The 27,143-nt window shown below is 43.1% G+C and overlaps 1 protein-coding gene across 2 annotated transcripts in view; it reads left to right on the top strand.

Annotated features, from left to right (window-relative positions):
- Positions 1 to 14,003, top strand: part of CCDC6 (coiled-coil domain containing 6) — a 113,771-nt gene extending 99,768 nt beyond the window's left edge. For both annotated transcript variants that reach the window (XM_044942107.2, XM_006074799.4), the window contains exons 8-9: positions 8,435 to 8,559; positions 9,621 to 14,003. In XM_044942107.2, the coding sequence (XP_044798042.1) occupies positions 8,435 to 8,559; positions 9,621 to 9,815 (320 nt within the window). In that variant the 3' untranslated portion in view covers positions 9,816 to 14,003. The remainder of the gene's footprint in view (positions 1 to 8,434; positions 8,560 to 9,620) is intronic.
- Positions 14,004 to 27,143: the final 13,140 nt, after the last annotated feature.

Below are 27,143 nucleotides of genomic sequence, written 5' to 3'. Positions count from 1 at the left end.
CCGCAGCTACTGGTCAGATGGCCAGGAAATGGCGAGGCAGGGCATGTCTTATTTCCAAGGCCTGTGTCCTTCCGAGCACAGGCTGCCTCCTGCTCTCTGCAGTGATGGTGAGTGGGCCTCGGCCCTGGGACGCAGACCGGGCAAGAAGGAACTGGCTTTGCTTCTGTCTCTGGCTTTGCTCCTCAGAAGCCTTCCCCTCAAAGGCAGGCTTGTCTTCATCTGACCCCAAAAAACTCTCCCCAGGGTCCCTGGCTCCATACCCGCACAGCATGGGATTCTCAGGCCAGGAGGGCAAATTAATGATCCAGCAGGGAAGAAAGAGGAAGGCAGGGGAGGGAGGGCAGTGAGTGGAGGGAGGAAGGAAAAGGTAGCCGGCCAAGGGCTGGTGTCTTGTGACTGAAGTGTCCAGGCTGCTCTTCTTGTGCTCGCTGGTAAACAGATTTTCAACAGAGTTGGGGGGAAAGTGTGGGGGGTGGGGGAAGGGAGCTGGAGGGACAGTTTCACAGCAGAATAAAGTGAGGTGATGGCTTAAAAGGGTGGCAGCAATAAAGGTTTTGTGGTCTGGGACAGTGAAACAGCTTCATGTTAGGGTGCCATCTCATTTTGTCTGTAGTAATAATGGGACACCAAGGATAGATGCCCTTCAGGTTGACAGAGGGGAAGTGCCGCAGCTAGGCAGGTGGCTGAGGATAGCAGGAGGCAGAAATGGCTTGGTTTTGTGAGTTTAGGATCCAGCCCAGCACTGTGCTGCTATGACTTTTTGTAAGAGGAGTCACCCTTTTTGGTTTTTGTTGGTCTGTCTGTTTTTGCCCAAGCCATGTGGCGTGCAGAATCTTAGTTCCCTGACTAGGGATTGAACTCATGGCGCCTGCAGTGGAAATGCAGAGTCTTAACCACTGGCCCACCAAGGACATCTCTAGAAGGGTCATTTGTAAAAGCCCAACACAAAGTGTGGCCGCTTTTGTCCACTTGGGGCCGGCACGCTCTCGGGCATCTGACAAGGTGAAGAGGGGCTGTTTGCAAATCAAAAGGACTTTCTGTTGTGGATCTTCAGCACAATCATCACGTGTTCTTGCCCCAAAGGATGTTCCCAAGTCTGTTTCTCCTGCTCTGCAGTGGCCTTGAGATCTCTCCAGAAGCTTCTCTCCTGAGCTGCCTCTCGGGTTTCCCCCAAAGAGCATTTGGGTTTCACTACCAGGAGGATAAAGGTCTTTGCTTTCTGATTTATTGATGGGGAAGAAAGTCGTGAGTTAGGAAGAAGCAAGAAAGAGGAAGGCTTTTATAGCTCATACTGATACTGATTCATGTTAAGTATAATTTAGTGTTCTCTTTGTTTTATTTAAACCTAAATGCATGTGATTTCTAATTCATTAAATGTAGTGTTGTGGTCACTGAAGAAACCAGAAACAAAAGTGAGACCTTGGTTGGGAATATTAACTTCAATGGTAACGAGTACTCTGCAGGAAGATTTATTGCATGCACAGAATTTTGGCTTTTGCTGTCCCTGTTGCTATAATGTGGGGTTTCCTTGTATAGACAAGCTAGTTGGTTGTCCATTAATACTACATCATAGTAAGTAACAACTAGATTTTTTCTTTTTAAATTCCAGCCAGCTTTAGTGAGAACATTTGTACCATCTTTGAAATTCTAGAATATCATCAAAGTAGATTATAAACTCTTTTTGGCAGTGGAATTACTCCTATTCTCTCTAGTCCATTGCATGCATAATATATGAGCAACATCTGAATTTTCAAGTTTTCTTTTCACTTTATTTTTTATTGAAAGAATTTGTGGTTCTCAATATTATGAATATCTAATCACTGCTTTAGTGGAACTGGGCTGTTTGTAGTTTTCATTTCCATTTTAAGTATTTTGGCTCTTCTTGCCTTACCATTTAACATTGGCAGTCTTGTATTTTCATTAACTTGTTGCAATATTTTGAGGGCTATCTCACAACTTGATTGAAAGGAACGTTTCCCAGAACTGACAAAAAATTCTCGCTTATATGTGGACTTGTACATGTGGATTATACAGAGTATTATTTTTTCCAGCAATTTTTTTTGAAGTTGTTCACTATTTTATATAGCCTAAGAAAAAGCCATTCCCACTTAGCACGTTTTCATGTGCCTACATCAGGCATGGGGGATAATGAAGTTGTTAAAAGGATCTATACTGCACTAGCGACAAGCATAGCTGCTGCCCCATCTTGGTTTCTAATTCCGGTTTCCAGTTAAAAGAACTGAGGCTCTTTGGAGAAACGTATGTTTCTGGGGCCTGGGGCAGGGAATATATGAGATGAATGTGGACATTCCAGTTATGCCAATGTAGTAAGGAGAAGCGCAAAAAACACAAAGATAAGGATAGTTCCAAGAGACACAGGAGCTAGCCGAAAGGGCTCCCAAAGGCCAAAGCTGGAACATTTGCACGATAAGCAGTGTAATGCTAGATTGTAACCCAAACAGAAAACAAATATCCATCAGTTCACACTGATCTAAATAAATGACTAAGTAAATAGATAGGGAGAAGAGATAAATCTCTCATTACAGAGGAATTCCAAATAATTGATGTAGATAGTCTGTCCTCATGGAAATGGAACTAGCTCCCTGATCTCTAAATATGGACTGCAGATGAGGACTTGCAGAGAACACGGTGTGAGAAGGAAGGGGAAAGAGTACCTTTGTAGTGGAGAAACTTCACAGGTGCTGCCTCAGCCAGGAGATCAAGGTCAACATCGACAGTGGTCAGTCATGTTGGTAGTATGTACCCTTGATCTGAGGGCTTCCCATTTGGCACTAGTGGTAAAGAACCCGCCTGCCAATGCAGGAGACATAAGAGATGCAGGTTCGGTCCTTGGATCAGGAAGATCCCCTGGAGGAGAGCATGGCAACCCCCTCCAGTACTCCTGCCTGGAGAATCCCATGGACAAAGGAGCCTGGTGGGCTACAGTCCATAGGGTCGCAGAGAATCAGACACAACTGAAGCGACTTAGCACACACACATCCTTGATATGATGTGCTGAGAAGAGCCCTTTACCTCTGCGGTCTTCCTCCCCCAAGCTCATCACCCCACGTGGAAAATGTCAGACAGTAGAGGGACACTGTGTCTGTAAAATACCTGATCAGTACACCTGAAAACTGACGAGGTCATAAAAAAACAAGGAGGAAGTTTGAGGAACTATCTCAGCCAAGAGGTACCTAATGAGACATGACAACTATGCATAAAACATGGATTCCTGAAACAGGAAGAGGATAATAGGGAAAACCTCAGGAAATCCAGATAATGTATGAATCTGAGTTAGTAGTAATGTATCAACATTGGTTTATTAGTTGTGACAAAAGTAATACAGTGGCATAAAAAGTTAATAATAGGGAATCTGGTGGAATTCCCCAGCAATCCAGCGGTTAGGACTGCACGCTTTCAATTCCAAGGTCATGGGTTCAGTCCCTGGTTGAGGAACTGCTGCTGCTGCTAAGTCGCTTCAGTTGTGTCCGACTCTGTGCGACCCCATAGACGGAAGCCCACCAGGCTCCCCCATCCCTGGGATTCTCCAGGCAAGAACACTGGAGTGGGTTGCCATTTCCTTCTCCAATGCATGAAAATGAAAAGTGAAAGTGAAGTCGCTCAGTCGTGTCCGACTCTTAGCGACCCCATGGACTGCAGCCCACCAGGCTCCTCCGTCCATGGGATTTTCCAGGCAAGAGTACTGGAGTGGGGAGCTAAGATCCTACAAATCATGTGGTGTGATCAAATAATGATAATATGGAATCTGAGTGTGTGAAGTGCAGGAACTCTCTATACTTATTTTCGCCACTTTTCTGTAAACCAAAAACTATTCTAAAATAAAAACTCTATTTTAAAGCTACTAAAATAGATAAGATCACCTAGTCATGGAAGGTACAGGGAGAAGAGAAAAGCCCTTCCGTCTGATCCAGAAGTGACTGTAATATTTAGAGGTCATGTACAGGAGGAAACCTGGCAAAGGAGATTGGGAAGTTGCTCCCAGGGAAGGGGAAGGAAACCAGTATCCGATATCACTGAGGTGAAGACAAGCCTTTCAGCAAGAAGGGCGGGGTCAGCTCTGTCCCTCATTGCCCCAAGGTCAATTGCAATAAAGAGCGGAAGGTAGCAATGCAGCTGGCAGCACAGAAACTCTGCCTACGTTGGCAAGAGCAGCCTTGATGGAGTGATGAGGACAGAGCCAGATCAGGGAGAGCTAAAAAAGAAATCATATCTGTAGTACGTGAATGTTCACAGAGACAGTGTTGTCATGAATGACTTGTAGAACTAAAATAATCTCCAAAGGAACAGAATCTTCAAACTTCTGCCTTTTGTTTGGTTGTATGGTGGTTGGCTTTGGTTTTTTTTTAATCCTTTCAGTTCAGTTCAGTTCAGTCGCTCAGTCGTGTCCTGTTCTTTGTGACCCCATGAATCACAGCACACCAGGCCTCCCTGTCCATCACCAACTCCCGGAGTTTACTCAAACTCATGTGCATCGAGTTGGTGATGCCATCCAGCCATCTCATCCTCTGTCATCCCCTTCTCCTCCTGCCCCCAATCCCTCCCAGCATCAGGGTCTTTTCCAATGAGTCAACTCTTTGCATGAGGTGGCCAAAGTATTGGAGTTTCAGCCTCAGCATCAGTCCTTCCAATGAACACCCAGGACTGGTCTCCTTTAGGATGGACTGGTTGGATCTCCTTGCAGTCCAAGGGACTCGCAAGAGTCTTCTCCAGCACCACAGTTCAAAAGCATCAATTCTTTGGTGCTCAGCTTTCTTCACAGTCCAACTCTCACATCCATCACATCTTTTTTCCTTTAGCAGAGGTGTATTAGAGGGAATTTGGGGGCAGTCGGAAGAAGCAGAAATATTCATAAAACCATCCAGAATCCTTATATCCAAAGTGTTAAGATTTTCGTGTTTTCAAGTGTCTTCTCTCCCCATATCTCCCCTCCCCCATGACTTGCAACTTCCCTTTTGGTAGTTGATTTTCTATTGTTTATGTATACATTGGTATCTTCATTTTGCTTAGTGGTATTTTGTCATGAATTGCTTTTAATGAATCATTTTTTTAAAATTCACAATCTTGAGCTAGTGGACAATGAAGTAAATCTTAAAATTTTTACTCTAGGCAATGCATTTCTGTAGTAGAGCAAGAGCAATTTATTCCAACAATAACTTCATAAAGCCCCAGTATTCTGTTTAGGAGGTATTTTCTATTTAGGTTTTTTGGGGGATTTTTATCCTTAATTATATTCCTGGGCCTGAGGGTCAGATGTATGATGATTATAACTTAGGAGAAAAGAAAAAGAAAATTTGTAAGACATAGTCTCTGGCCTCTAATGCTTATGATCAACAACAGGGCCTAAGGAAACATAAGAAATAAGATACTGTTAATGCAAGGCCAAATATAATGAGTTTCATGTATTTTATATCCCCTAAAATGTTAAGTTGTGGTGCATCCATACTCAGTGACATATTACCCAGCACTAAAAAGGAATTAACTTGATATACACAATAATTTGGAAGGATCACAGGGGTATTGTGATGAGTGAAAAACTAATCTCAAAGGATTGTATACTGTATAATTTCATATCTATTAATATAGCATGCTCAAAGTGAGAAAATTACAGTGATGGAAAACAGGTCAGTCCTTGCCAGGGGTTAGGATTAGAGAGAGGGCATAACAATTAGAGGGACAACACAAAGAAGTTTGCTTGTGGTTTTGTAATGATTGTGTGTACTGATTGTGGTGAGAATCACTTGGATCAGCACAAGTGATAAAATTACACCTGTACGTGGACACACACACACGCACACACAATGAGTTAGTCACTTGTTTTGGGCCAATGTCAATTTTCTGTTTTTGACAATGTGCTGCAGTTATGTAAGACATCATTGGGGGAAGCTGGGTGAACGGTAGACAGAGATCCTATAGTATTTTTGCAACTTCTTATGAATCATAAACTATTTCTAAATAAAAATTTATGATAAAATTAGAAGGTATAATTAAGAAAAAAACTAATTTCAAGAGAATTTCAAAGGAGAAAGAGCTACCAGCTTAGAGAGCTTTCGAGATGAGCCTTGAAGGAGAGGTGGTTGTTGTTCAGTTGCTAAGTTGTGTCCAACTCTTTGTGACCCTGTGGACTGCAGCCCAGGCTTCCCTATCCTTCACTATGTCCCGGAGTTTGCTCAAACTCATGTCCGTTGAGTCGGTGATGCCCTGTAACCATCTTGTCCTCTGTCAGCCCCTTCTCCTGCCTTCAATCTTTTCCAGCATCAGAGTTTTTCCAATGAGTCAGCTCTTTAGAGCAGGTGGCCAAAGTATTGGAGCTTCAGCTTCAGCATCCGTCCTTCCAATGAATATTCAGGGTTGATTCCCTTTAGGATTGACTAGTTTGAACTCCTTGCTGTCCCAGGGATTCTCAAAAGCCTTGCCCAGCACCACAATTTGAAAACATCAGTTCGGGAAGTGGTTAAATATCTGTTTCTTTGGGGAGGAACACTGGGATCTATAGAGCTTTTTGTTTTCTTGGTTTAATATCCTGAAGTCGCCAAGTTTTCCGTGGTGGCTTTTTGTTTGCCTTTGTGGCTACAACAAACACGGCGGTTTTGTCTTGTTATTATTGGTGTATCTTGTGACACCTTCCCTTTTCTTGCATCTGGTCTTCACCCCTTCACTCTGTTTTTTCCACTCGACTCTTATTTCGTCTGTCTTCTACTTTTGTAATGTCTCAGTTGTACTCCTCTCAAGCCTGGACTTTTTTTTTTTTTAGTGGAGGTAAGAACACTTAACATGAGATCCACCCTCTTACCACCTTTTTAACTGTTCTGTACAGTACTGTTAAATAGGTACAGTGTTGTGCAGCATATCTCTGTAACTTATTCTTCTTATAAAATTGAAACATTATAACCATCAAATAATAATTCCCCCATTCCCTCTACCCCTGCCCCCTGTCAACCACCATCCTGCTCTCTGCTTCTGTGAGTTTGCCCTAGGTCCTCTGTGTATCTGTTGTCGTGCAGTATCCATCCTTCTGTGACTGGCTTGTATTAGTTAACATAATGTCCTCCAGGTTCATCATGTTCTTTAAAAAAAAAAACAAAAACAGTTTTCTTCTTTTTAAAGGCTGAATAATATTCCATTGCATGTTTATATCATGTTTTCTCTATCCACTCATCTGTTGATGAACTTCTGGGTCGTGTCTATGTCTTGGCTACTGTGAAGAGTGTTGCTATGAACCTGTGGGTGCAAATTTCTTTTCAAGATCCTGTTTCCAGTTCTTTTGGATAAATACCCTGAAGTGGGATTGCTGGATCATCTATGGTAGTTCTATTTTTAATTTTTGAGGAAGCTCCATAATGCTCTCTGTAGCATTCGCACCCATTTACATTCCCATCAGCAGTGCACGGGGTTCCCTTTGCTCCACATCCTTGCCGACCTTTTTTATTTTTATTTTTTTTAACAGCTATGCTAACAGATGTAAGATCATATCCCGTGTGGTTTGGATTTGCTTTTCACTGATGATTATTGATGTTGAGCATCTTTTCATGTATCTATTGGCCATCGGTTTGCCTTCTTTGGAAAAGTGTTTGCTGAGGTTCTCTGCCCATTTTTTATCAGGTTATTTATTTGCTTTTGCATTGGATGAGTTTCTTACCTATTTTGGATATTATTCCATATTATTCCCTTATCTGATACATGATTTATAAATATTTTCTCCCATTCCATAGGTTACCTTTGTGTCAATTATTTCCTTTGCTGAGCAGAAACTTTTTAGTATCCTGTAGTCCCATTTGGCTGTCTTTGCTTTTGTGGCTGTGTGTTTGGTGTCATATCTAAGAAATCATTGCCAAGACCAACGTTATAAAGCTTTCTCCTGTGTTTCCTTATAGGAGTTTTATGGTTTCAGGTTTTATGTGTAAGTCTTTAATTCATTTTGAGTTGATTTTTGTGTGTGGTGTAAGTTAGGGCTCCAGTTTCATTCTTTATGGATGTGAATGTCAAGTTTTCCCAGCACCATTTGTTGAAGAGACCACCCTTTTACCATCGCATATTCCTGGCACCTTCATTGAAATCATCTGACCATTTATGTGTGGACTTATATCTGGACTGTCTAGTCTGTTCTAGGGCTTGACTTTTATATCCTTTGTTATCCATCCATCAGGCCATTTGGTGAGCCCATCACTCCTCTTACCCGTTTGCATTTTTGTGGATGAATAAGAACTTCTACATTTTTTTTTGGCCTCAGGGCATGTGGGATCTTAGTTCCCTAACCAGGGATCGAACCTATGCCCCCTGCATTGGCAGCATGGAGTCTTGACCACTAGCCCACCAGGGAAGTTCCAGAACTTCCCTATTTTTAAGCCTCCTAGATGCTTAAGACACCAGAGAGTTGAGTCCAGAGTAATACTCACAAGTTGTTGTTATATTTCAGGTCTCTCATATGCAAGTCACACAGTTGGTTTCACGCCACCAACTTCACTGACTCGAGCCGGAATGTCTTATTACAATTCTCCAGGTCTTCATGTGCAGCATATGGGAGCATCCCATGGTATCACAGTAAGTATCCATGCAGGAAGCAGCACTTTACGCCCAATGGTGGTAGCGACTGGTATAGCGACATGGGAGCTGGTGTTGATGCCCTTGGAACTTTACCTTTCTTATTCCTTCAGTTCATCCTAAACTTCTAGATATCTCCCAGCAATTCGATGCCGCATTGTGGTGGTGAAACTGAAATCCTTCTCAGGAGGCAAAAACTTGACCTTCACTTTCTTTGAAAAATTGCCCTTCATGAAATGTACTTTGAACTCTGGCCAATGCCATGATTGAACTCTATGCTCCTTGCCATAGTGAATTATTGTTGGTTGCCATCACATCTAAAAGTATTTATTGTCTGCATCTTCACAGTTCGCTGACCCTCAATATTCTTCCTGAAATTAGATTCATTTCTAGTTTCATCCGGAATTTTCTTTCCTGAAATGAGAAGGAACCTTATGTGTATCTGGTTCGGACCCTACTCAGCAGAGTGTTTTCTTTAGAGCTGGCTATGTAGTTGAATAAGAGGCTTGTTGGAAATGTCACTAATAGAGGTTTGAGAACAGGGTAGAACGGAGGGTGTTCCCAGTGAGGGGATCTTGAAAAGAAGAACCCTATTCTACAAAAAAAAGAGTGTGTAAGATATTTCTGAAGCTGTTTTGCTGGTTTGATGAGCTTTACATAAAAGCAGGCATTTTTGGTTGAGCCATAGCTTTCAGGATATCGAAAACTTGTTTGAGGGGTGGAAGGAACTGGAGGCACACAACAGAGAGAAAAAGTTTAAGGGGAGGATGTGACAGCTGTTTTTTCATTTTCGGACAGTCTCATTGAAGGCCCCAAATCCAGGAGTTTGGCCAGTGCACATTTCATGGTGATTTTGTGTGGCCTTTTCATAGGCGGCAGTGCACACTCTACCTTGTTGGAAGTTTTCATGACGAGTTTGAAAACCACTGGGGAGGGACAAGGACATGGCTGGTGTTTTGTCTCCGTGGGTCCGCTTCTGGGCAGCCTTAGCCCCGAGTCAGGCTGGGTTAGGGGTGAGCCTGTATGCCTGGTCTGACCTGCTGTTCCTGTCCTCTCTACAGAGGCCTTCACCGCGGAGAAGCAACAGTCCTGACAAATTCAAACGGCCCACGCCGCCGCCGTCTCCCAACACACAGACCCCCGTCCAACCACCGCCACCGCCGCCTCCGCCGCCCATGCAGCCCGCGGCCGCCTCGGCAGCCACCTCGCAGCCTGCCCCCTCGCAACATTCGGTGCACCCTTCCTGCCAGCCTTAACGCATGTGCTTAGTCCAGACCCCGCCCCCCGGGGACTCCTTCATCCAGTGGAGCCGTCGACTCGACGCCAAAGGCTTCCTTCCCTGGCATATTCGGATCTGACTTATTTGCACTGAGGTTACCTAGGCTTCACCATTCATTGTGTTGTAAATGTGTGTCGGCAACGCAGCCAGTGTTGTGGGTCTACAACACTAAACAGGCGACTCTTTTCCATCGGTGTTCTACTTGAATCTACATGCGCGTCCATTCCCTGGCTGGGACCTCGGCTTTTCGACTCTTTGGTAGTTAAGCAGCAGTGTGCAATTTTTCGCTTGGCCCCCAGAGCTTCATTTTCCTGGCTTTTAGGTTTGTAAAATAAAAAGGGATCTCTTTTTTATATTTTTTTCCATGAATTTGCAGGAAATTACTGAGCTGTTATGACTACCCCCCCCCCACCCCCCATTATAATGGTGTTTACCAAGCATACCAATAATTCAGCACTACAGTTCAGACCTTCGAAAATCTAGCTCTCAGTATAGAACAGAAAGTTAGCTGGATCAGTGCCCAAGATCATGTTTAATAGAGCTTTCTAACAGATCCACTTTGTATGGGGTATGTTCAGTATATCTCAACACCCACATCTCTTGTAAAAGAGGTCACCTAAAGTATTGGCTCACATGGCTGTACCTTTTCCATATACATGGGATGGATAATTATTGTATATCTAGGTGTGATTCTGTCTTTACCCTTGATGTTAACCTACCCACACTAGCCCCCTCTCCTGTGAGTTGCTAACTACCCACCGGTGGTTGCAATGGCTGATAAGAACGTGCCGTGTGATTTCTGCTGCCAAAGGCAGTGTGATTGTAACAAAAACCGCTATTTTCCCTTTCCATTCTTTACTTGTGTTCCCCTAAAATAGACTTCGAACAGATATTTTAAAGGTGCAAAAATACTATTAGAAAATACTGTTTGAAATGAACAGTATAGGAATACCTTGGCATAATGGCCACAAAAGACTTTCTCTCTGAGCAGGAAAGAGCTGTAGGGCAAGTAGCACATGAGCCTTGAGGACTGCTTGTTTTGCCCAGTAAAAACAAGTGCAGTGTTCAAAGAAATATATCCTGAATGCGTTATTTTCATTCATTCAGCACAAATAAATTGTTTGGTTTCACTTTAAAGTGGAACACTGTGAGTCACTCTTTTCTTAACACTTGGAACACCTTTATTTTGGCTTTTCAGCAGTTACTGTTTTGTACTTTGGTAGTAAAGTGATTTTTACCACCTGTGTTTGCATATTTATATATGCTGTGGACAGAAATAACTTACTAGAGAATGTATATTTTATGATGAGAATGTGTATCTGTTGGATATAATCAGAGAACTGAAAATTAATTTATCCATAATTTTTAAGAGTCCATGTTTTGTGACTACCGCCTCTCATAGCTAGCTCTTTACTGAACACACTCCTAAGTATAAGGAACCATAACATTGTAGATACTTAATATTGTACAGTAGAGAAACCTCCATTTTTGCCTTCAAATGCATATTTAAGAGTTACAGAATGAGAAAAAGTCTTGTTGGCTAATAGTGTTTGACTAGCATCTTAAGAACTTGAGAGTAAAAGCAACAATAGGATTTTTTTTTCCAGCTCTTTCAGTTTCCACCCCCAAACTGAGAGCATTGCTCCTCAATTGTTTGAAAGAAATCATAAGTCTATATAAATTTTATTTATAATGTGTAATATACATAATCATAGTACAGTTCTCAAATACGGGGAAGAAGTTTGGCATTTGATTATTGAGGCTTGAGGTTTTTAATTCAATCAGATGGGGTCCTGTCTAACCTGGGTATTTCACCAATGGCTCACTGTCCCTCCTGGCATCTGGCCATTTTGAGGAATTCTGAGAGCAGGCAAACAGGTGTTGCCTGCATGGTACAGTTCTCAGTTTTTCTTAGAGGAGAAATATGATCTATGTTTACAAGAATTTTCTACAAGACTGTAGGTTTCAGTGCTGTTGGATAGAGGGTCTTGCATTCAAACAAGAGAGTCTAAAATGTAATGATCTTCCCTCTGCTTGCTAGCAATTTAGCGATCTCCGGAAAGCACAAAAGTTAAAACATTGTCCTGTGGTGACTGAAAAAGCACTTGGAGGAGCAAACAGTTCTGATAAATGCCTTCTAGAGACAGGTCCTTAACATTCAGATTTCTACAGGAAGGTGACGCCAGTTTCCCTAGACTAGTTATTTCATTGCAAAATAATACACAGCTCCTTCAAATAGCACTTTTTCACTATAAATCTGTTGCCTCTCCCAGTGGACATTCTGGATTGATAGAACAAACACTACTCTTTTGAACTGATGCCATTCCGGGTCCTGTTGGAGTGTTTTGTAACCCCGTGGGGAGCCTGTCACACTTGGGGAGTACCTGCTAGGGCAGCTCCTTGGCAATTGTTTAGCCCCCAAGGACCCCAAAGATTTCCACGTCAAGCACACAGAGGCAAAAGCCCCCTCGCCCACAGGAAGCTGACATACCTGGAGCATGTCTTTGGGGGCTGAATGCAGTTTCTGCCATTCCTGTTGCCCACCTGCAACCCTGGACTGACTCCCAGAGGCCTTGGAAGGCAGGTGGGAGGCACAGCAGGTTCAATAGCTTCGTTTTCCTGTCTCACTGACAGAGACCCTTGGCTATCACTGTGCTGCTAATAGAGTAAGTACTTGTCGCCAGATGACCATGCCTTTTATACAAAACCAAATTACTTTCCCTGACACCTGATGCCTCTCTGGGCTCTGAACTGCTCTCTGTCATTCAGCATGCTGGCTTTCTAGACAGACTTCTAGTGATGTGGCAGATGGTGGAAGTATTTAAGATTTGATTTAACTCACTCCTTTGTTCTTTGAAAGGAGTTTGAAATTTTGAGCTCCTGAGAGCCTGACCACAACCATGGAATGAATGTGTGACCAGAATGTGGCTTTGACACCAAGTGCTGCTGCCGCCCCTTTGTAATTGGCTTCTCACTGATTTGACCAGAAATAATGGATAATGTGAATTTTTGTTAACTGTTCCAATTGTAGAAAGATAGAATATGTTATTGCCCTTTGTTAGGTAGACATGAACTTTTCCTGCACGAAGCCTTGCTTATAGGGATGCCCTTACAATAAGGCAAGAAAAAGCATAGTAACTTGTGCTTGGAGAGCTCACTATTTTTATCTTATCAATACAGAAGAAGTAATTTCTGCATATCTTGATTCTTCTATCTAGTACTTGTATTATAGGTAACCAACACTGATAACTTTGTAGCGATGACTACCAAAGAAATGCATAGTAAAACAACCTTTTATTTCCAAATTACTAAAGAGCCAGCCATTGACGCTGCTACGTGAGTTCCATGCTCAAGAGCCATTGTAAGAGATTAAGGGGTTTTTAGGTTTTGGGGTTTTGTTTTGGTTTTGCTTTTTTGTTGTTTTAAGGGTGTTATTTTTTTTTTTTTTTTAGTTTCTTTCCTTTTTCTTTCTCTCTCTCTCTTTTTTTCTTTTTTGGATAAAACACACACAGCTGTTAGGATAAAATTATAGGGAGAGTGTTCCAGAGTGCTCAGCGGTTGTGGTTAACTGCCAAGCCCTGGTTGCCTCTTGCTAGGCAATGGAAGGAATCTTCTGTTCATGATAGTGTGGGTGATGTGTGTGTGCAAGCGTGTGTGTGTGCATTCATGCCTTAACTGGGGTTACTGCTCAACTTTAGTTCTTGACCTAGTCTGCACTGTCATCTAGATTGTATTGTACTTCTCGATCTGAACTTCATCCTGGCAAAAACAAAGTTGCAGGCACAACAGTTTGAGAATGCATTCCTCCAGCAGAGTGTTGGATCAGGTTGACCCTGAGCCTTCTTTGGACTTTATTTGGAACTAGGCATGGAAAGCAAAAGTGGACTGTCCCGAGGAAAGACATCAGCAAGGAAGAGGAGAGAGCCAAGTGCTAGCATGTCTTCGGCCTCTGCGTATCTGTGCACACTGTATGTTGTTCATAATAGCTTGTCTACAACTTGACTAGGTTGGAGTTCTGCTAATAGTGGCAATCTTGACATTTCTTGGTCAGAATTTAGAGAGATGTAAGACTTCCAATTAATGTCTTATTTACTTCTTTATGTTGATTAGCCTTTGATACATGTGCTGAATCAGAACCTAAATAAAGATAATTTTTTAAAATGAACCTCTTGAGCCTTATACCCTATCTCTTTCTTTGTGGTCTTTGAGTCAGAAAATGAATATTGTTTCCCTGTGGCTCCTGATAGACATTTGTCTTGGATTCTGAATACTGAAGGCTGCCTTAGAAAGTGAGCTTAAGAAGAGGAAACAAAAGAGACTGGTACTGTTCTGTTTCTTAATCAGGATGCTGGTTATCTGGATGTACTGAGGTTTTGAAACTACATTGAACTGTGAGTTTATGATCTGTGCACTGTACCATATATATATATGTGTGTTGTATTTCACTTGAAAACCATAAACCTGGGAGATTATGAAAAGGAAAGGAAAACCGCACTCATTCTCAAAATGTTACCTATAAACAATAGATACATGTATATACACACACGTACTAAGTAGCTTCAGTTGTGTCCGACTCTTCGACCCTATGGACTGTAGCCTACAAAGGTGATCAGTATACTTCAGAGCAAGGATTTGAGTGGGTGTGGCTCTGTAGTGCCTTTCTCTTCCTCAAGAATATAAAATTTCTGGTCTCAGCAAGAGTGAGGAATGAGGAACCTCATTGTTGGGCTCCCTGCATTGTAAGTGGAGGGATGGGTGTCCTGAGTCCAAGCAGTCTACTCTGTTAGGGAACCTTTGCAGCACTGTGAGCACATAACCTGGTTATGTAATTCCATTACACACACACACAAAATATATGTATTCTGTCACTTCAGTCATGCCTGACTCTTTTTTTTGTAAAAAAATTTTTTTTATTATAATTTTTTTTTTTTTTTTACTTTACAATATTGTATTGGTTTTGCCATACATCCACATGCATCTGCCACAGGTGTACACATGTTCCCAATCCTGAACGCCCCCCTCTCACCTCCCTCCCCATACAACCCCATGGACTATAGCCCTCCAGGCTCCTCTGTCCATAGTATTTTCCTGGCAAGAATACTGCAGTGGGTTGCCATGCCCAATCCAGGGATTGAACCCCTGTCTCTTACATCTCCTGCATATAAGGTTGGCAGGCAGGTTCTTTACCACTAGCACCACCTGGGAATCCCATATACATGTACACACACATATATAGTCCGGCTTGGGAAAATACATTTGGTATATATTCTTAAATCCATCTGTAGGGTTTTCTCTTCCTAGTTGTAGGAAGCACAGCTTTAGGATCAGTTCTAGGTTTGAGTGCCAGTTCCTTCACTGGCTCAGATGATAAAGAATCTGCCTGCAATACAGAAGACCCAAATTCAATCCTGGGTTGGGAAGATCCCCTAAAGAAGGAAATGGCTACCCACTCCAGTATTCTTGCCTGGGGAATCCCATTGGCAGAGGAGCCTGGGGGCCTATAGTCCATGGAATTGCAAAGAGTTGGACACGACTGAGTGACTAAGCAAAAATGATAAGAGTTTTCAATTTGATTGGTCGTTTGATGAGTTGACCAAAATCTTCTCGTGGCAGCAAACTTTTAGTTGTAACTTGAAAATATTGACCAAGAAATTACCCAGGACCTCTGAATTCAGGACTTGGCTTCATTTGCCAGCTTCAGTTTTCTAATCTGCGTGTTGGAAATAGCCATTCTTATTTCAGGTAGAATTTGAAGAAAATGGGATTTCAAGCAGAGTACTTTAACAACATGTAAGTTATAAAGTTTAAGCTATATGTGCACTTCTTTTTTTCACATGGTGCTTCTTAAATCGAAATAGTTTAGAAACTTTTTTGGTGTTTATGTAAAACTCTATAGGTAAATCTGGGCCCTTGCTTTAATGTATAAGCTATTTGAATTAAAAAAATACTTGGGGAAATAGTTGTTTTCAGTGACTAATGTATTGATACAATTCAGACCCAAACTTTTAAACATTTTCCTAGAAATAGAGGGAGAAGTCAGTGCTTGGTAAATATTTATTGTTCAGTGGCTAAGTCGTGTCCAACTCTTTATGACCCCGTGGACTGCAGCATACCAGGTTTCCCTGTCCTTCACTTCTCCTGGAATTTGCTCAAACTCATGTCCATTGAATCGGTGTTGCCATCCAACCATCTCATCCTCTGCCACTCCCTTCTCCTCCTGCCCTCAGTGTTTCCCAGCATCAGGGTCTTTTCCAATAAGTCGGCTCTTCACATCAGGTGGCCAAAGTATTGGATCATCAGCTTCAGCATCAGTCCTTCCAGTGAATATTCAGGACTGATTTCCTTTACTATTGACTAGTTTGCTGTCCAAGGGATTCTGAAGGTATGGTTTGTGTCAAATGTTTTTGTCAACATAGACACTGAGTTTCTGTTCATATTTCCTCTAATTCCATATTACATTGAATTCTTTTGAACTAAATGTATTAGCTCTTTTTCTATAGATCTTATTTTCTGATACCCTACTAATGATTGAATGTAACTTTTAAAGACTACTAATTATGCTAAGGGATTCCCTGGTAGCTCAGCTGGTAAAGAATCTGCCTGCAATGCATGAGATCCCAGTTCAATTCCTGGGTCCGGAAGATCCACTGGAGAAGGGATAGGCTACCCACTCCAGTGTTCTTGGGCTTCCCTAGTGGCTCAGCTGGTAAAGAATCTGGCTACAATGCAGGAGACCTGGATTCAATCCCTGGGTTGGGAAGATCCCCTGGAGAAGGAAACGGCTATCCATTCCAGTATTCTGGCCTGGAGAATGCCATGGAGTTGCAAAGAGTCAAACATGACTGAGTGACTTTCACTTTCAATTATCCCAAAAAGAGGTCTGAGTCATTAATCTGAAGATTTTTCATATTAAAAATCAAGAAAGAAAAAACGGGACTCAGAAGTGAAACAGATGATAGAATTAGTAGACAAGGGTGTGAAAACAGCCATTATAAATATTCTTCACGTGTTCTGGAAGGCAGACTACATGAGTGTGATGAAGAAAATGGAACATATAAAAAAGATCCCAATTGAACTTCTAGAGGAAAAAAAATACCGTATCTGAAATATGTAAAGCAACAAAAACTTGTCTTCACTCTTTTGTGGGGTTGTATTTATGCTTTTTAAATGTTCCTTTGAAAGGCAACTGCTGAAATTCAAGTCCAGTTAACCTACTTTTCTTCCACCCCTCTCCCCTGAGATGGCTATGTCTGGGTGCTGGTTAAATGCTTTTGGGAAATTATTAACCTTGGGAACTACCTGACTACTGCTGTTCATCACTTTAATGCTGGGCATGAAGCCTCAGATTTACCGTAGCTAGGCGGAGTAAAAAGTGTCTTGTGATTTCAGTCTGGTCTAAGTTCAGTTTTCTGGGTTTTGGCTTCTTCACCTGTAAAATAAGAATGAGACTGTATTACCAAGTCCAAGCTCATACTTCTTACCAAATGACAGGCCAGTGAATCAAGAGACAAAGTGTTGGGGCAAGGAACAGCAACTTTATCTGGAAAGCCAGCAAACTGAGAAGATGGTGGACTCATGTCCCAAACAACCATGTTACCCGAGATAGAAAGGGATGGATATGGGGAGAGGGGGTGGGTTGGTTGTTGCAAACTATTTGATGTCAAGAATCCTTTGTTCTTGCAGCTGTCCATGTAGGTCAGGTCACTCTGTTCCTGTAAACCTCCAACAACACAAATATTCTTCTCTATTCTGCAACTTTTCATCTCTATGTGATGAGAAAAGTGTTATATCTTTAAAGGTCAAAGCCTTGAGAATGGGCTTTCCTATATATTTCAGGCTGTAGATGACATTATTTTTACAGAAGGTGGAGAACCAGCATGAGTAGGCATAGGCAACAGCCCAAGGAACAGACTCAATGTGGAGTCAGATTTGTTCTCTGTTACAAATGGGATTGTTGGGATCCAGTGAACATTGTTAAAACTTGGGAGAATATAAGTCTTCCTGTTGTCACTTCTTAACTGTTTCTAGTATTTCATTCATTCTTGTAGTTGTTTGGTCGCTCAGTGGTGTCTGACTCTTTGCAACCCCAGGGACTGTAGACTGTCCTCTGGTGGTCCAGTGGTTAGGGCTCTGCACTTCCACAGCAGAGGGGGCTGGGTTTCAATCGCTGGTCTGGAAACTAAGATCCTGCATGCCGCATGGTGCAGTCAAAGGGGGAAAAAAAAAGTTGAGCCATAATTTAATCCATTTAAGGCCTTTTGAAGATAAAACCAGGGTTCAGCTGATACGGTACTTTCAGTCTTCCACAGAGTCTTATGTTTCCAGCTCCTCACTGATGTTCTAAAGAACAGAGGAATGAAATTTGTGCCGTGTGCCGAAGCCTCGGCAGAAGACCCTGTTTCTCAAGACAACAGAACTGTAATCTGTGTTGAAATAGCCTTCCTAGAATGTCCTTTGTCCCTTTTCACACCATCTCCCAAGACCCAGCAGCAGTTTTCTCTTTAATCAGCAGATCATTTTCATAATCTACCTGGAAGTTTGCTTCTTCCCTTTTATATCTAGTCACCTCCTTCCACCTCCACTGGGCAGCTACTGATCTGTTTTGTGTCCCTGTAATGGCCACCCCGTGTTTGATGAGGGGTGCTGGAAAGGTGTGTGAGGGATCTCAGTAAAATGAGGTGGGCCAGGGAATGTGACACATTGCATCCGGTCTGCTACAGGTGGCCTGGGGGCTAAATACCTCTAACCACCTGGTCCCACCACTTCATGGCAAATAGATGGGGGAAAAGTGAAAACAGTGACCAATTTTATTTTCTTGGGCTCCAAAATCTCTGTGGACAGTGACTGTAGCCACAAAATTAGAAGATGCTTATTCCTTGGAAGGAAAGCTATGACAAACCTAGACAGAGTATTAAAAAGCAGAGACATCACTTTGCTGACAAAGGTCCAGATAGTCAAAACTATGGTTTTTCCAGTAGTCATGCATGAATGTGAGAGTTGGACCATAAATAAGGCTGAGCACTGGAGAATTGATGCTTTTGAATTGTGCTAGAGAAGACTCTTGAGAGTCCCTTGGACAGCAAGGAGATCAAACGAGTCAATCGTAAAAGAAATCAATCTTGAATATTCATTGAAAGGACTGATGCTGAAGCTGAAGCTCCAATACTTTGGCCCCCTGATGCAAAAAGCACTCATTGGAAAAGACCCTGATGCTGGGAAAGATTGAAGGCAAGAGGAGAAGGGGAATGATAGAGGATGATATGGTTGGATGGCATCACTGACTCAAACATAAGTTTGAGGAAATTCCAGGAGACAATGAAGGACAGAACAGAGGAGTCTGGTGTGCTGCAGTTCATGGGTCACAAAGAGTTAGTTGGACATGACTTAGAGAATGAACAACAAAAATCATTTGATTTGGCCCAAGTATGCATGAAAAACATTTTTGCCCCAAAGTGGAGAGATGTAATGTGTTTTTTTAAAAATATTTATTTATTTATTGGGTTGCCCCAGGTTTTAGTTGTGGCAAGCAGGATCTTTAGTTGCAGCGTGTGGGATCTAGTTCCCTGCTGCTGCTGCTACTAAGTCGCTTCAGTCGTGTCCGACTCTGCAACCCCATAGATGGCAGCCCACCAGGCTCCCCCATCCCTGGGATTCTCCAGGCAAGAACACTGGAGTGGGTTGCCATTTCCTTCTCCAATGCATGAAAGTGAAAAGTGAAAGTGAAGTCACTCAGTCATGTCCAACTCTTAGCGACCCCATGGACTGCAGCCCACCAGGCTCCTCCATCCATGGGATTCTCCAGGCAAGAGTACTAGAGTGGGGTGCCATTGCCCTGACCAGACATCAAACCCAGGACCCCTGCATTGGGAGCATGGAGTCTTAGCCACTGGGCCAACAGTAATATGTTTTATTTTCCTTTTTTCTCTTTTTCCCTAGCTTCATTGAAAAAGAACTGAGCCATCACATGGTGTAAGTTTAATATATATTGCGTAATGATGGCCACAATAAGGTTGGTGAACACATCTGTCAACTCACATGGTGACTTGCAGTTTATGAAATTTGGAATACCTTTGAATTTACAATAAGGGAGATTTTTCTTTTTAAAAAAATCCAGATTTCTGATTACTCAAAAAAATAAGAGCTCAGCAGGGCCTTGCCCCTCCATTGCTCAGTCAGCCAGGCTGAGCAGAAGTTATGCCCAAGGTGCAGAGAACATCTGCCCCTTCAGGTGGGCCTTGCAGGCTTTGAGTTTCTGAACCCCTGGCATAGGGTCCTCAAGGAATGAAGGCTAGAGCTTGTGTGTGCTTGAGAAAGAAAGGAGGGGGAAGAGTAGGAGAGTGAATGAGAAGTGAAAATTGAAGCCCTGTTTGGAGAGAGGCTTACACCAGAAGTCCAGCTAATAAGGTGGTTTGTAGACGCACAGTGGGCTTTGGGAAATGAGTCTTTTATTTATATATGTATGTATTTTTGGCTGCACTGGGTCTTTGTCGTGGTGTGTGAGCTCTCTAGTTGCAGTGTGTGGGCTCAGTAGTTGGAGCAGGCAGGCATGTTACCCTGTAATATGTGGCATCTTAGTCCCCTGACCAGGGATCAAATCCATGTTCCCTACATTGGAAAGTAGATTCTCTACCACTGGGCCAACAAGGAAGTCTCAGGAAATCAGTCTTTCTTGCGAGCCTCATGGGGAAGATTGGACAGGATTTGAGAAGATATGAAAGTATTTCTGGATTCTCTTAGCTGTGCTGCCATCTAATTTGCCCCTTGCTCTCTCCAAATACAACAGACAGCATGGTTTCAGCAGGCTGAGGATGAGGATGTGCCCATGGATGGAGAGCTGTAGAGGAGATGAGGCAGAAAGGGATGTTGAGAAGTGTAGCTTTCTGCCTTCTGGGAGAATAAGCCTTGGTTTGTATTGCTTACCAATAGTCATCGTGTAAATTCTCCCCACTGTGGCTGATTTCAAGTCAGCAACATGAAGTCACTAAACTTGGAGAGAGAGGTACAATAGTAACACCATTATATGGCATTTCTACTGTACAGATATATTAGGGGTAACTAACCTTAAATACATAATAATAGTAAAATTATGCTGAAGCTCCAATACTTCGGCCACCTGATGCAAAGAGCTGACTCCTTGGAAAAGACCCTGATGCTGGGAAAGGTTGAGGACAGGAGGAGGAGAAGGGGGTGACAGAGGATGAGAGGGTTGGATGGCATTACCAAGTCAAAGATCATGAGTTTGAGCAAACTCTGGGAGAGAATGGAGGACCCGGAAGCCTGGCATGCTGCAGTCCATGGGGTTACAAAGTTGGACATGACTTAGTGACTGAACAACAACAAATAGTGAAATAGAGTAAAATAATTAGGAAGTGGGGTGGTTTAAGTATTTGTTATCTATGTGGTTTTTTTTAACCTATGAGTTTTGTGGTTTGGGGGGCCATAGGGCACCTTCGGAGAAGGCAATGGCACTCCACTCCAGTACTCTTGCCTGGCAAATCCCATGGACGGAGGAGCCTGGTGCGCTGCAGTCCATGGGGTTGCGAAGAGTTGGGCATGACTGAGCGACTTCACTTTCACTTTTCACTTTCATGCATTGAAGAAGGAAATGGCAACCCACTCCAGTGTTCTTGCCTGGAGAATCCCAGGGACGGGGGAGCCTGATGGGCTGGCGTCTATGGGGTCGCACAGAGTCGGACACGACTGAAGTGACTTAGCAGCAGCAGCAGGGCACCTTAGTTCCCCCACCAGGGATCGAATCCATGCCCCCCGCAGTGGAAGCATGGAGTCCTAACTACTGGGCCACAGGGAAGTCCCTTAACCTGTGTTTTTAATACAGTCTTTTAAATTATCTTAAATAATTGTATTCTAATAGTGTCTGTGTTTAACAACCAGCTCACAAAATTCCTGGCAGTTGAACAGTCAGCTCTCTTGAGACTTTTGAGCTAGCTGTATGATACCTCTGGGCCAAAGGTCAAAGGAGGCTCCTGTATCAGAGGTCTCTCGTGTTTACAAGTCCCATTGCAAGGAGTGATGGGAGAGGAAGTGATTTATTTGGGGGCGCTCAAACCCCAAGCACAGGTGCAAGCACCGAGCAAGGCTGGATCTGGACTTGGCAGAGGACAAAAGGTTGAGGGTGAGACTCCCTTTGGAATCTTAAGGCAGCTGCGGCAGCTGCCCTTGTGGGAAAGATCCCAAGATTAGACCCAGGCACATTGGCCTCAGTCACACTCAGGTGGCACAGTCTCTGCAATCAGTTGTCCCCGTGTTCTGCCTTTGCCTTCCCTCCCCACCATCCTAAGTTTCAGCAGGGACAGGAGGTTGGAACTTCATTCTGCAGAAGCAGGGATGCTACCAGAGGTGCTGAGGAGCTCTGTAGGGGGTACGGGTTGTCCCTCGGCTGTACTTGAGACTGGCCTCCCCTTGTCTTGTTCCTCTCTGTCTGGGTCAGACTATAAACTGAGCACCACACGTAAAATTTAAATAACTTTCCCAGGGCTTCCCTGATGGCTCCGTGGTAAAGAATCTTCCTGCCAATGCAGGAGACATGGGTTCGATCCATGCTCTGCAGCAAGAGAAAGCACTGCCATGAGAAGACCAAACATTGCAACAAAGAGTAGCCCCCGCTCACGGCAACTAGAGACAAGCAGTGAAGACTCAGCACAGCCAAAAATAAATAAAATTTTTTGCCGAGAATCACACAGTAATTGGCAAGGCCAGACCTTCTGGCTCCAGAGCATGCAATCTTCACAACTTGATGGAAAAGAAATGTGGCAATTGAGTGGGTGTATCATTCCTAATGACAAGAAATTCCAGAGCAGTGGTCGTTTGCAGCTGCTAAAAATCCTTGGGGAGATGTTGGGAATATAGAGCAGAGAAGTGGGGTTGGGGTTGGGAGTGCTGGTTCAGATTGGAGTGAAGGGAAGCCTATGAACATTGGTACACCATTCATCTCTGTGTTTAGGGGTGGGGTGGGTAGAGGGAACTGGGCTCTCAGAAACAAAGAGGCCTCCTCTCTCCACTTCCAGTAGAGCACCCCTAGAGACCAAGGCTACCTAGATCAAAGCAGAAGTGGATCGAACACCCCCTGGATAGTTGATGTTAAAGGATTATTGTTCATTTCGTTTTCCTTTTTAAAATTTTTTATTAGAGTACAGTTGCTTTACAATGTTGTATTAGTTTCTGCTGATCAGCAAAGTGAATCAGCCACATGTATATATATATCCTCTCTTTTTTGGATTTTCTTCCTATATTGTTGATTTCTTTTCCAGCTGTGATAATGGTATTATATAGCTATTTCCCTTTAAAAAAAAAAAAAAGTTTTTATTTTAGCCAATGACTATTTCCAATAGAACCTGGGTCCCAGATCCATGAGAAATATCAGGACCCTGGAATGAAGGTGCTGGAGAGGGCCACAGAAACAGAACTCCATCCAGGAAAGATTCCAGATTCACCAGGAGAACTTTCTCAGGGCTTTGGGTGGGTTAATTACTTGGGGGAGTTTTGCCCTTAAACATTAAGTTCAGCGCCTTACTCAGCAGAGCCATCAGAGATAGGGTTGCCTGAGAGGTCACAAAGTATAAATGCAAAAGGGCAGAATTCCAAGCAACAGAAGATGCAGTTTAGAGATAGACTAACTCTTGCCTGACTCATGACTTCATGGAAGTTCCTAAATCTCTAATTTTCTTTTTTTGTTTTCCATTTCTTATTTATATATAAGATGCATTCATCCTATTTCTTATCTGTAAACATTTCTAAAAGATCTGTGTCTTTTAGAAGTTTATCAATACTTACTGATGCAATGATATGATATTTGGGATTCTCTTTAAAACAGTTCATGGGGGTTAGGCAGGTTGATGTGTATATAGAGAAAACAGGATGGGGAGGATACTGAATTAGGTGATGGACACCTGAGAGTTTGTTACACTATACTCTTGTATGTTTGAGATTTTCTTAGCAAATTTTTCAGAAATACAAGGGAGGGGATCAAGAGATTTTAAGGATAGAAAGGGGGAAGGGCAGGCATCTCAGGAAAGACGGTGCTAGAGATGCCACCGTAGAAAATTCTAATTTTTGCAGGAAGGCAGGAGTATTCTGTACCCCACCCTCCAATGTGAGAAACCTGGGGGGAAGTTGCTCTGAACTGAGTGTGAGTTTCTGGGTTTGGGACTTGTGGACTCTGGGCAACTGGCTTGGAGTGACTGATAACCTAGTGAGATTCATTGCACAAAGACGTCCTCTTCTTTTTTCCCATTTTGTTCTTATATCCGTATTTCCACAGGAAGCAGGGCTGGCTGGTGTGGTGGGGCTTCTGTTTTGCTTGAGAAAAGCCACTGCTTGCAGGTATCCTGGGGAGTTCTCATTTTTTCGGTCGAGATGTAAGGTTGTTGTCATTACATTTGGGGTTGGCCTTCTGGAACTTTGGGACCATAAGAGGGTTGGGATAAATTCATGTAGTTTGGGAGTCCTGAAGAAAGCACCTTTGTAATAAGGTTTCTAAAGAGACAATCTGTGCCTGAGTACCGAGTGAGACTCCCATTAGAACACCTGAGCTTATGACTGGATTAGGGGAAGGAAATCACTGGGCTTCATTTACTTTGGCTTTTCAATCTCTTTGTGGGACTGTGAGTGTCAACTTCTGGTTGCTTTTATTTATTTATTTTTTGACTGAGCCATGCGGCATGTGGGATCTTAGTTCCCAGACCAGGGATTGAACCTGGGCCCCCTGCATTGGAAGCACAGAGTCTTAACCCCTGGACTTCCAGGGAAGCCCCTGTAGGTGCTTTTTAAGTCGCTGAACTTTCCCTGTGGTGGGTGTTCATGGCTCATTGTATAAGCCTTTCAGGTTATATAACATATGACCCCAGGTTGGGTAGCACAGCTGGGCATAAATTCAGGTGAGATGCAGAATAAAGTGTTAGTCCTCTGAGAGTCCAGCTCTGAAGTATCTTAATATCAAGTCTGACCAGCTTCATACCTTGGGAGCAGCTTCTGTCTTGTCCCATTAGCCCCAGGTCAGTACTTAAGAATAGTCATTTAAAAAATCTAAATGGCCACATGGGTGTGGATAGCACATTTCTGATACTCTGAGCTCCTTCTCTGAAGGGATCATCACATATTTAGTGTTGGCTGTTAAATCAAATGGTTTAATAAAACTAAATGTAAAGAATTTTAGGGTGGGAAGAAAGCTCTTAAATTCTCTACTCTGCTCCCATTTTCCCCAAGGGTACATTTTGTTCATGTGATTGGGTGAGAGTTTGGGACAGTGACACTGAGCCATAGAATCAGGAAAGTTTGGTTAGACTCCACGTCCCCAAATTTCTAGCCATCTTCCTCCCTGGTGGCTCAGACAGTAAAAAATCTGCTTGCAATGCAGGAGACCTGGGTTCGATCCCTGGATTGAGATCCCCTGGAGAAGGGAATGGCTACCCACTCCAGTATTCTTGCCTGGAGAATTCCATGGACAGAGGAGCCTGGTGGGCTTCACTCTACTGCTGCTGCTGCTAAGTCGCTTCAGTCGTGTCCGACTCTGTGCGACCCCATAGACAGCAGGCCATCAGGCTCTGCCATCCCTGGGATTCTCCAGGCAAGAACACTGGAGTGGGTTGCCATTTCCTTCTCCAATGCATGAAAGTGAAGTCGCTCAGTCATGTCCGACTCTTAGCGACCCTGTGGACTGCAGCCCACCAGGCTCCTTTGTCCATGGGACTTTCCAGGCAAGAGTACTAGAGTGGGGTGCCATCGCCTTCTCCGGGGCTTCACTCTATGGGGTCACAAAGAGTCGTATACGACTGAGTGACCATCATTTTCACTTGCCTCTTCTGAGGAACCCTGTCTTCAAATTCCATTCCCTCATCTGAAATATTTGGCTTCAGATCCTTGGTTTCCTTGATCCTAAAGAAAATACTTTAACATTAGCTCATCTCCAGAGTTGATTTACCAGATGGCAATTGTAATAGCTTAAAAGGGAAAAGGAATGGTTTTATTTGTAAAGCAATTAAAAACCAAGTGCTCTTTAATGTTAATTACTCTCTCTGTGTTAGGAAAACAAGTGCCTTAAATTGTCATTAAGATCCTCAGTTGTTAAACAAGTTTTATTACCATTTAGATGAAGTGCACATTATTCATGCTATTGGCTTTTTAAAACTGCATTCAGAGTCTCTCTCCAAAGGTTAGGTGTGAAATGCCCTTCAAACCTGAGCCCCAGGTCATCTATAAGCTCAGATCAGCCTATTTATGTCGCTGACGGAAAGTTCAGTCGGTATTTCACTTTTCACTTTCATGCATTGGAGAAGGAAATGGCAACCCGCTCCAGTGTTCTTGCCTGGAGAATCCCAGGGGCGGGGGAGCCTGGTGGGCTGCCGGTCTATGGGGTCGCACAGAGTCGGACACGACTGAAGCGACTTAGCAGCAGCAGCAGCAGCAGCGGCAGCTGGTGCTCATCTGATTGATCTCTCTGATCAGCTGGCGAGAGGTGTGCCTCTTCTCTCTCCTTTTTTCTTTGCATCAAAACATGTGCTTTGTGGGAATCCCCTAGCAGTCCAGTGATGAGGACTCCATACTTTCACCACGGAGGCGTGGGTTCAATCTCTGGTTGGGGAACTAAGGTACCACAATCGGCATGGCGTGGCCAAATTTTAAAAAGTCGCTCAGTCGTGTCCGACTCTTTGAGACCCCATGGACTATATACAGTTCGTAGAATTCTCTAGGCCAGACTACTCCCTTCTCCAGGGGATCTTCCCAACCCAGGGATCGAACCCAGATCTCCCACATTGCAGGTGGATTCTTTACCAGCTGAGCCACAAGGAAAGACCACTGTTGTAGCCACCCTTGTATATTTTGAAAGCAAAGGTGAGAGACTAGGCATTCATACCTGAGTGCCTGATTAGATATTGGATCTGATATTTAGATCCTTGGACAGTTTGTATAATCAACCAGAGGCCATTTTCTCATCTACATAGAGCTGTGTGGAATAAATATCTTACTGTAGATGAAGCTGTTAGGTCAGGAACTTAGAACTTAGGACCAGTTAAACCCTCAGTATATGAGAACAGATATTAAACATTTCTGCATTCCATGACTTTACCACTCTAGTATTGTCAATCATATTAAATCCTAATGATAGACATCAACTTAACTTCTCATAGCTCCAAGTTTTTCTTTTTTGATGTTTACTTTCTGAAAATGCAATTTAAAGCTTTTTACAATCAGCAAAAATCAAAATCAGGAGCTGACTGTGGCTCAGATCATGAACTCCTTATTGCCAAATTCAGACTTAAATTGAAGAAAATAGGGAAAACCATTAGAC

Source organism: Bubalus bubalis, chromosome 4 (assembly GCF_019923935.1).
Source record: "Bubalus bubalis isolate 160015118507 breed Murrah chromosome 4, NDDB_SH_1, whole genome shotgun sequence".
Classification (NCBI taxonomy): Eukaryota; Metazoa; Chordata; class Mammalia; order Artiodactyla; family Bovidae; genus Bubalus; species Bubalus bubalis.
The sequence above is the reverse complement of the archived record's forward strand: the minus strand, read 5'-3'. Positions and strand labels throughout refer to the sequence as shown.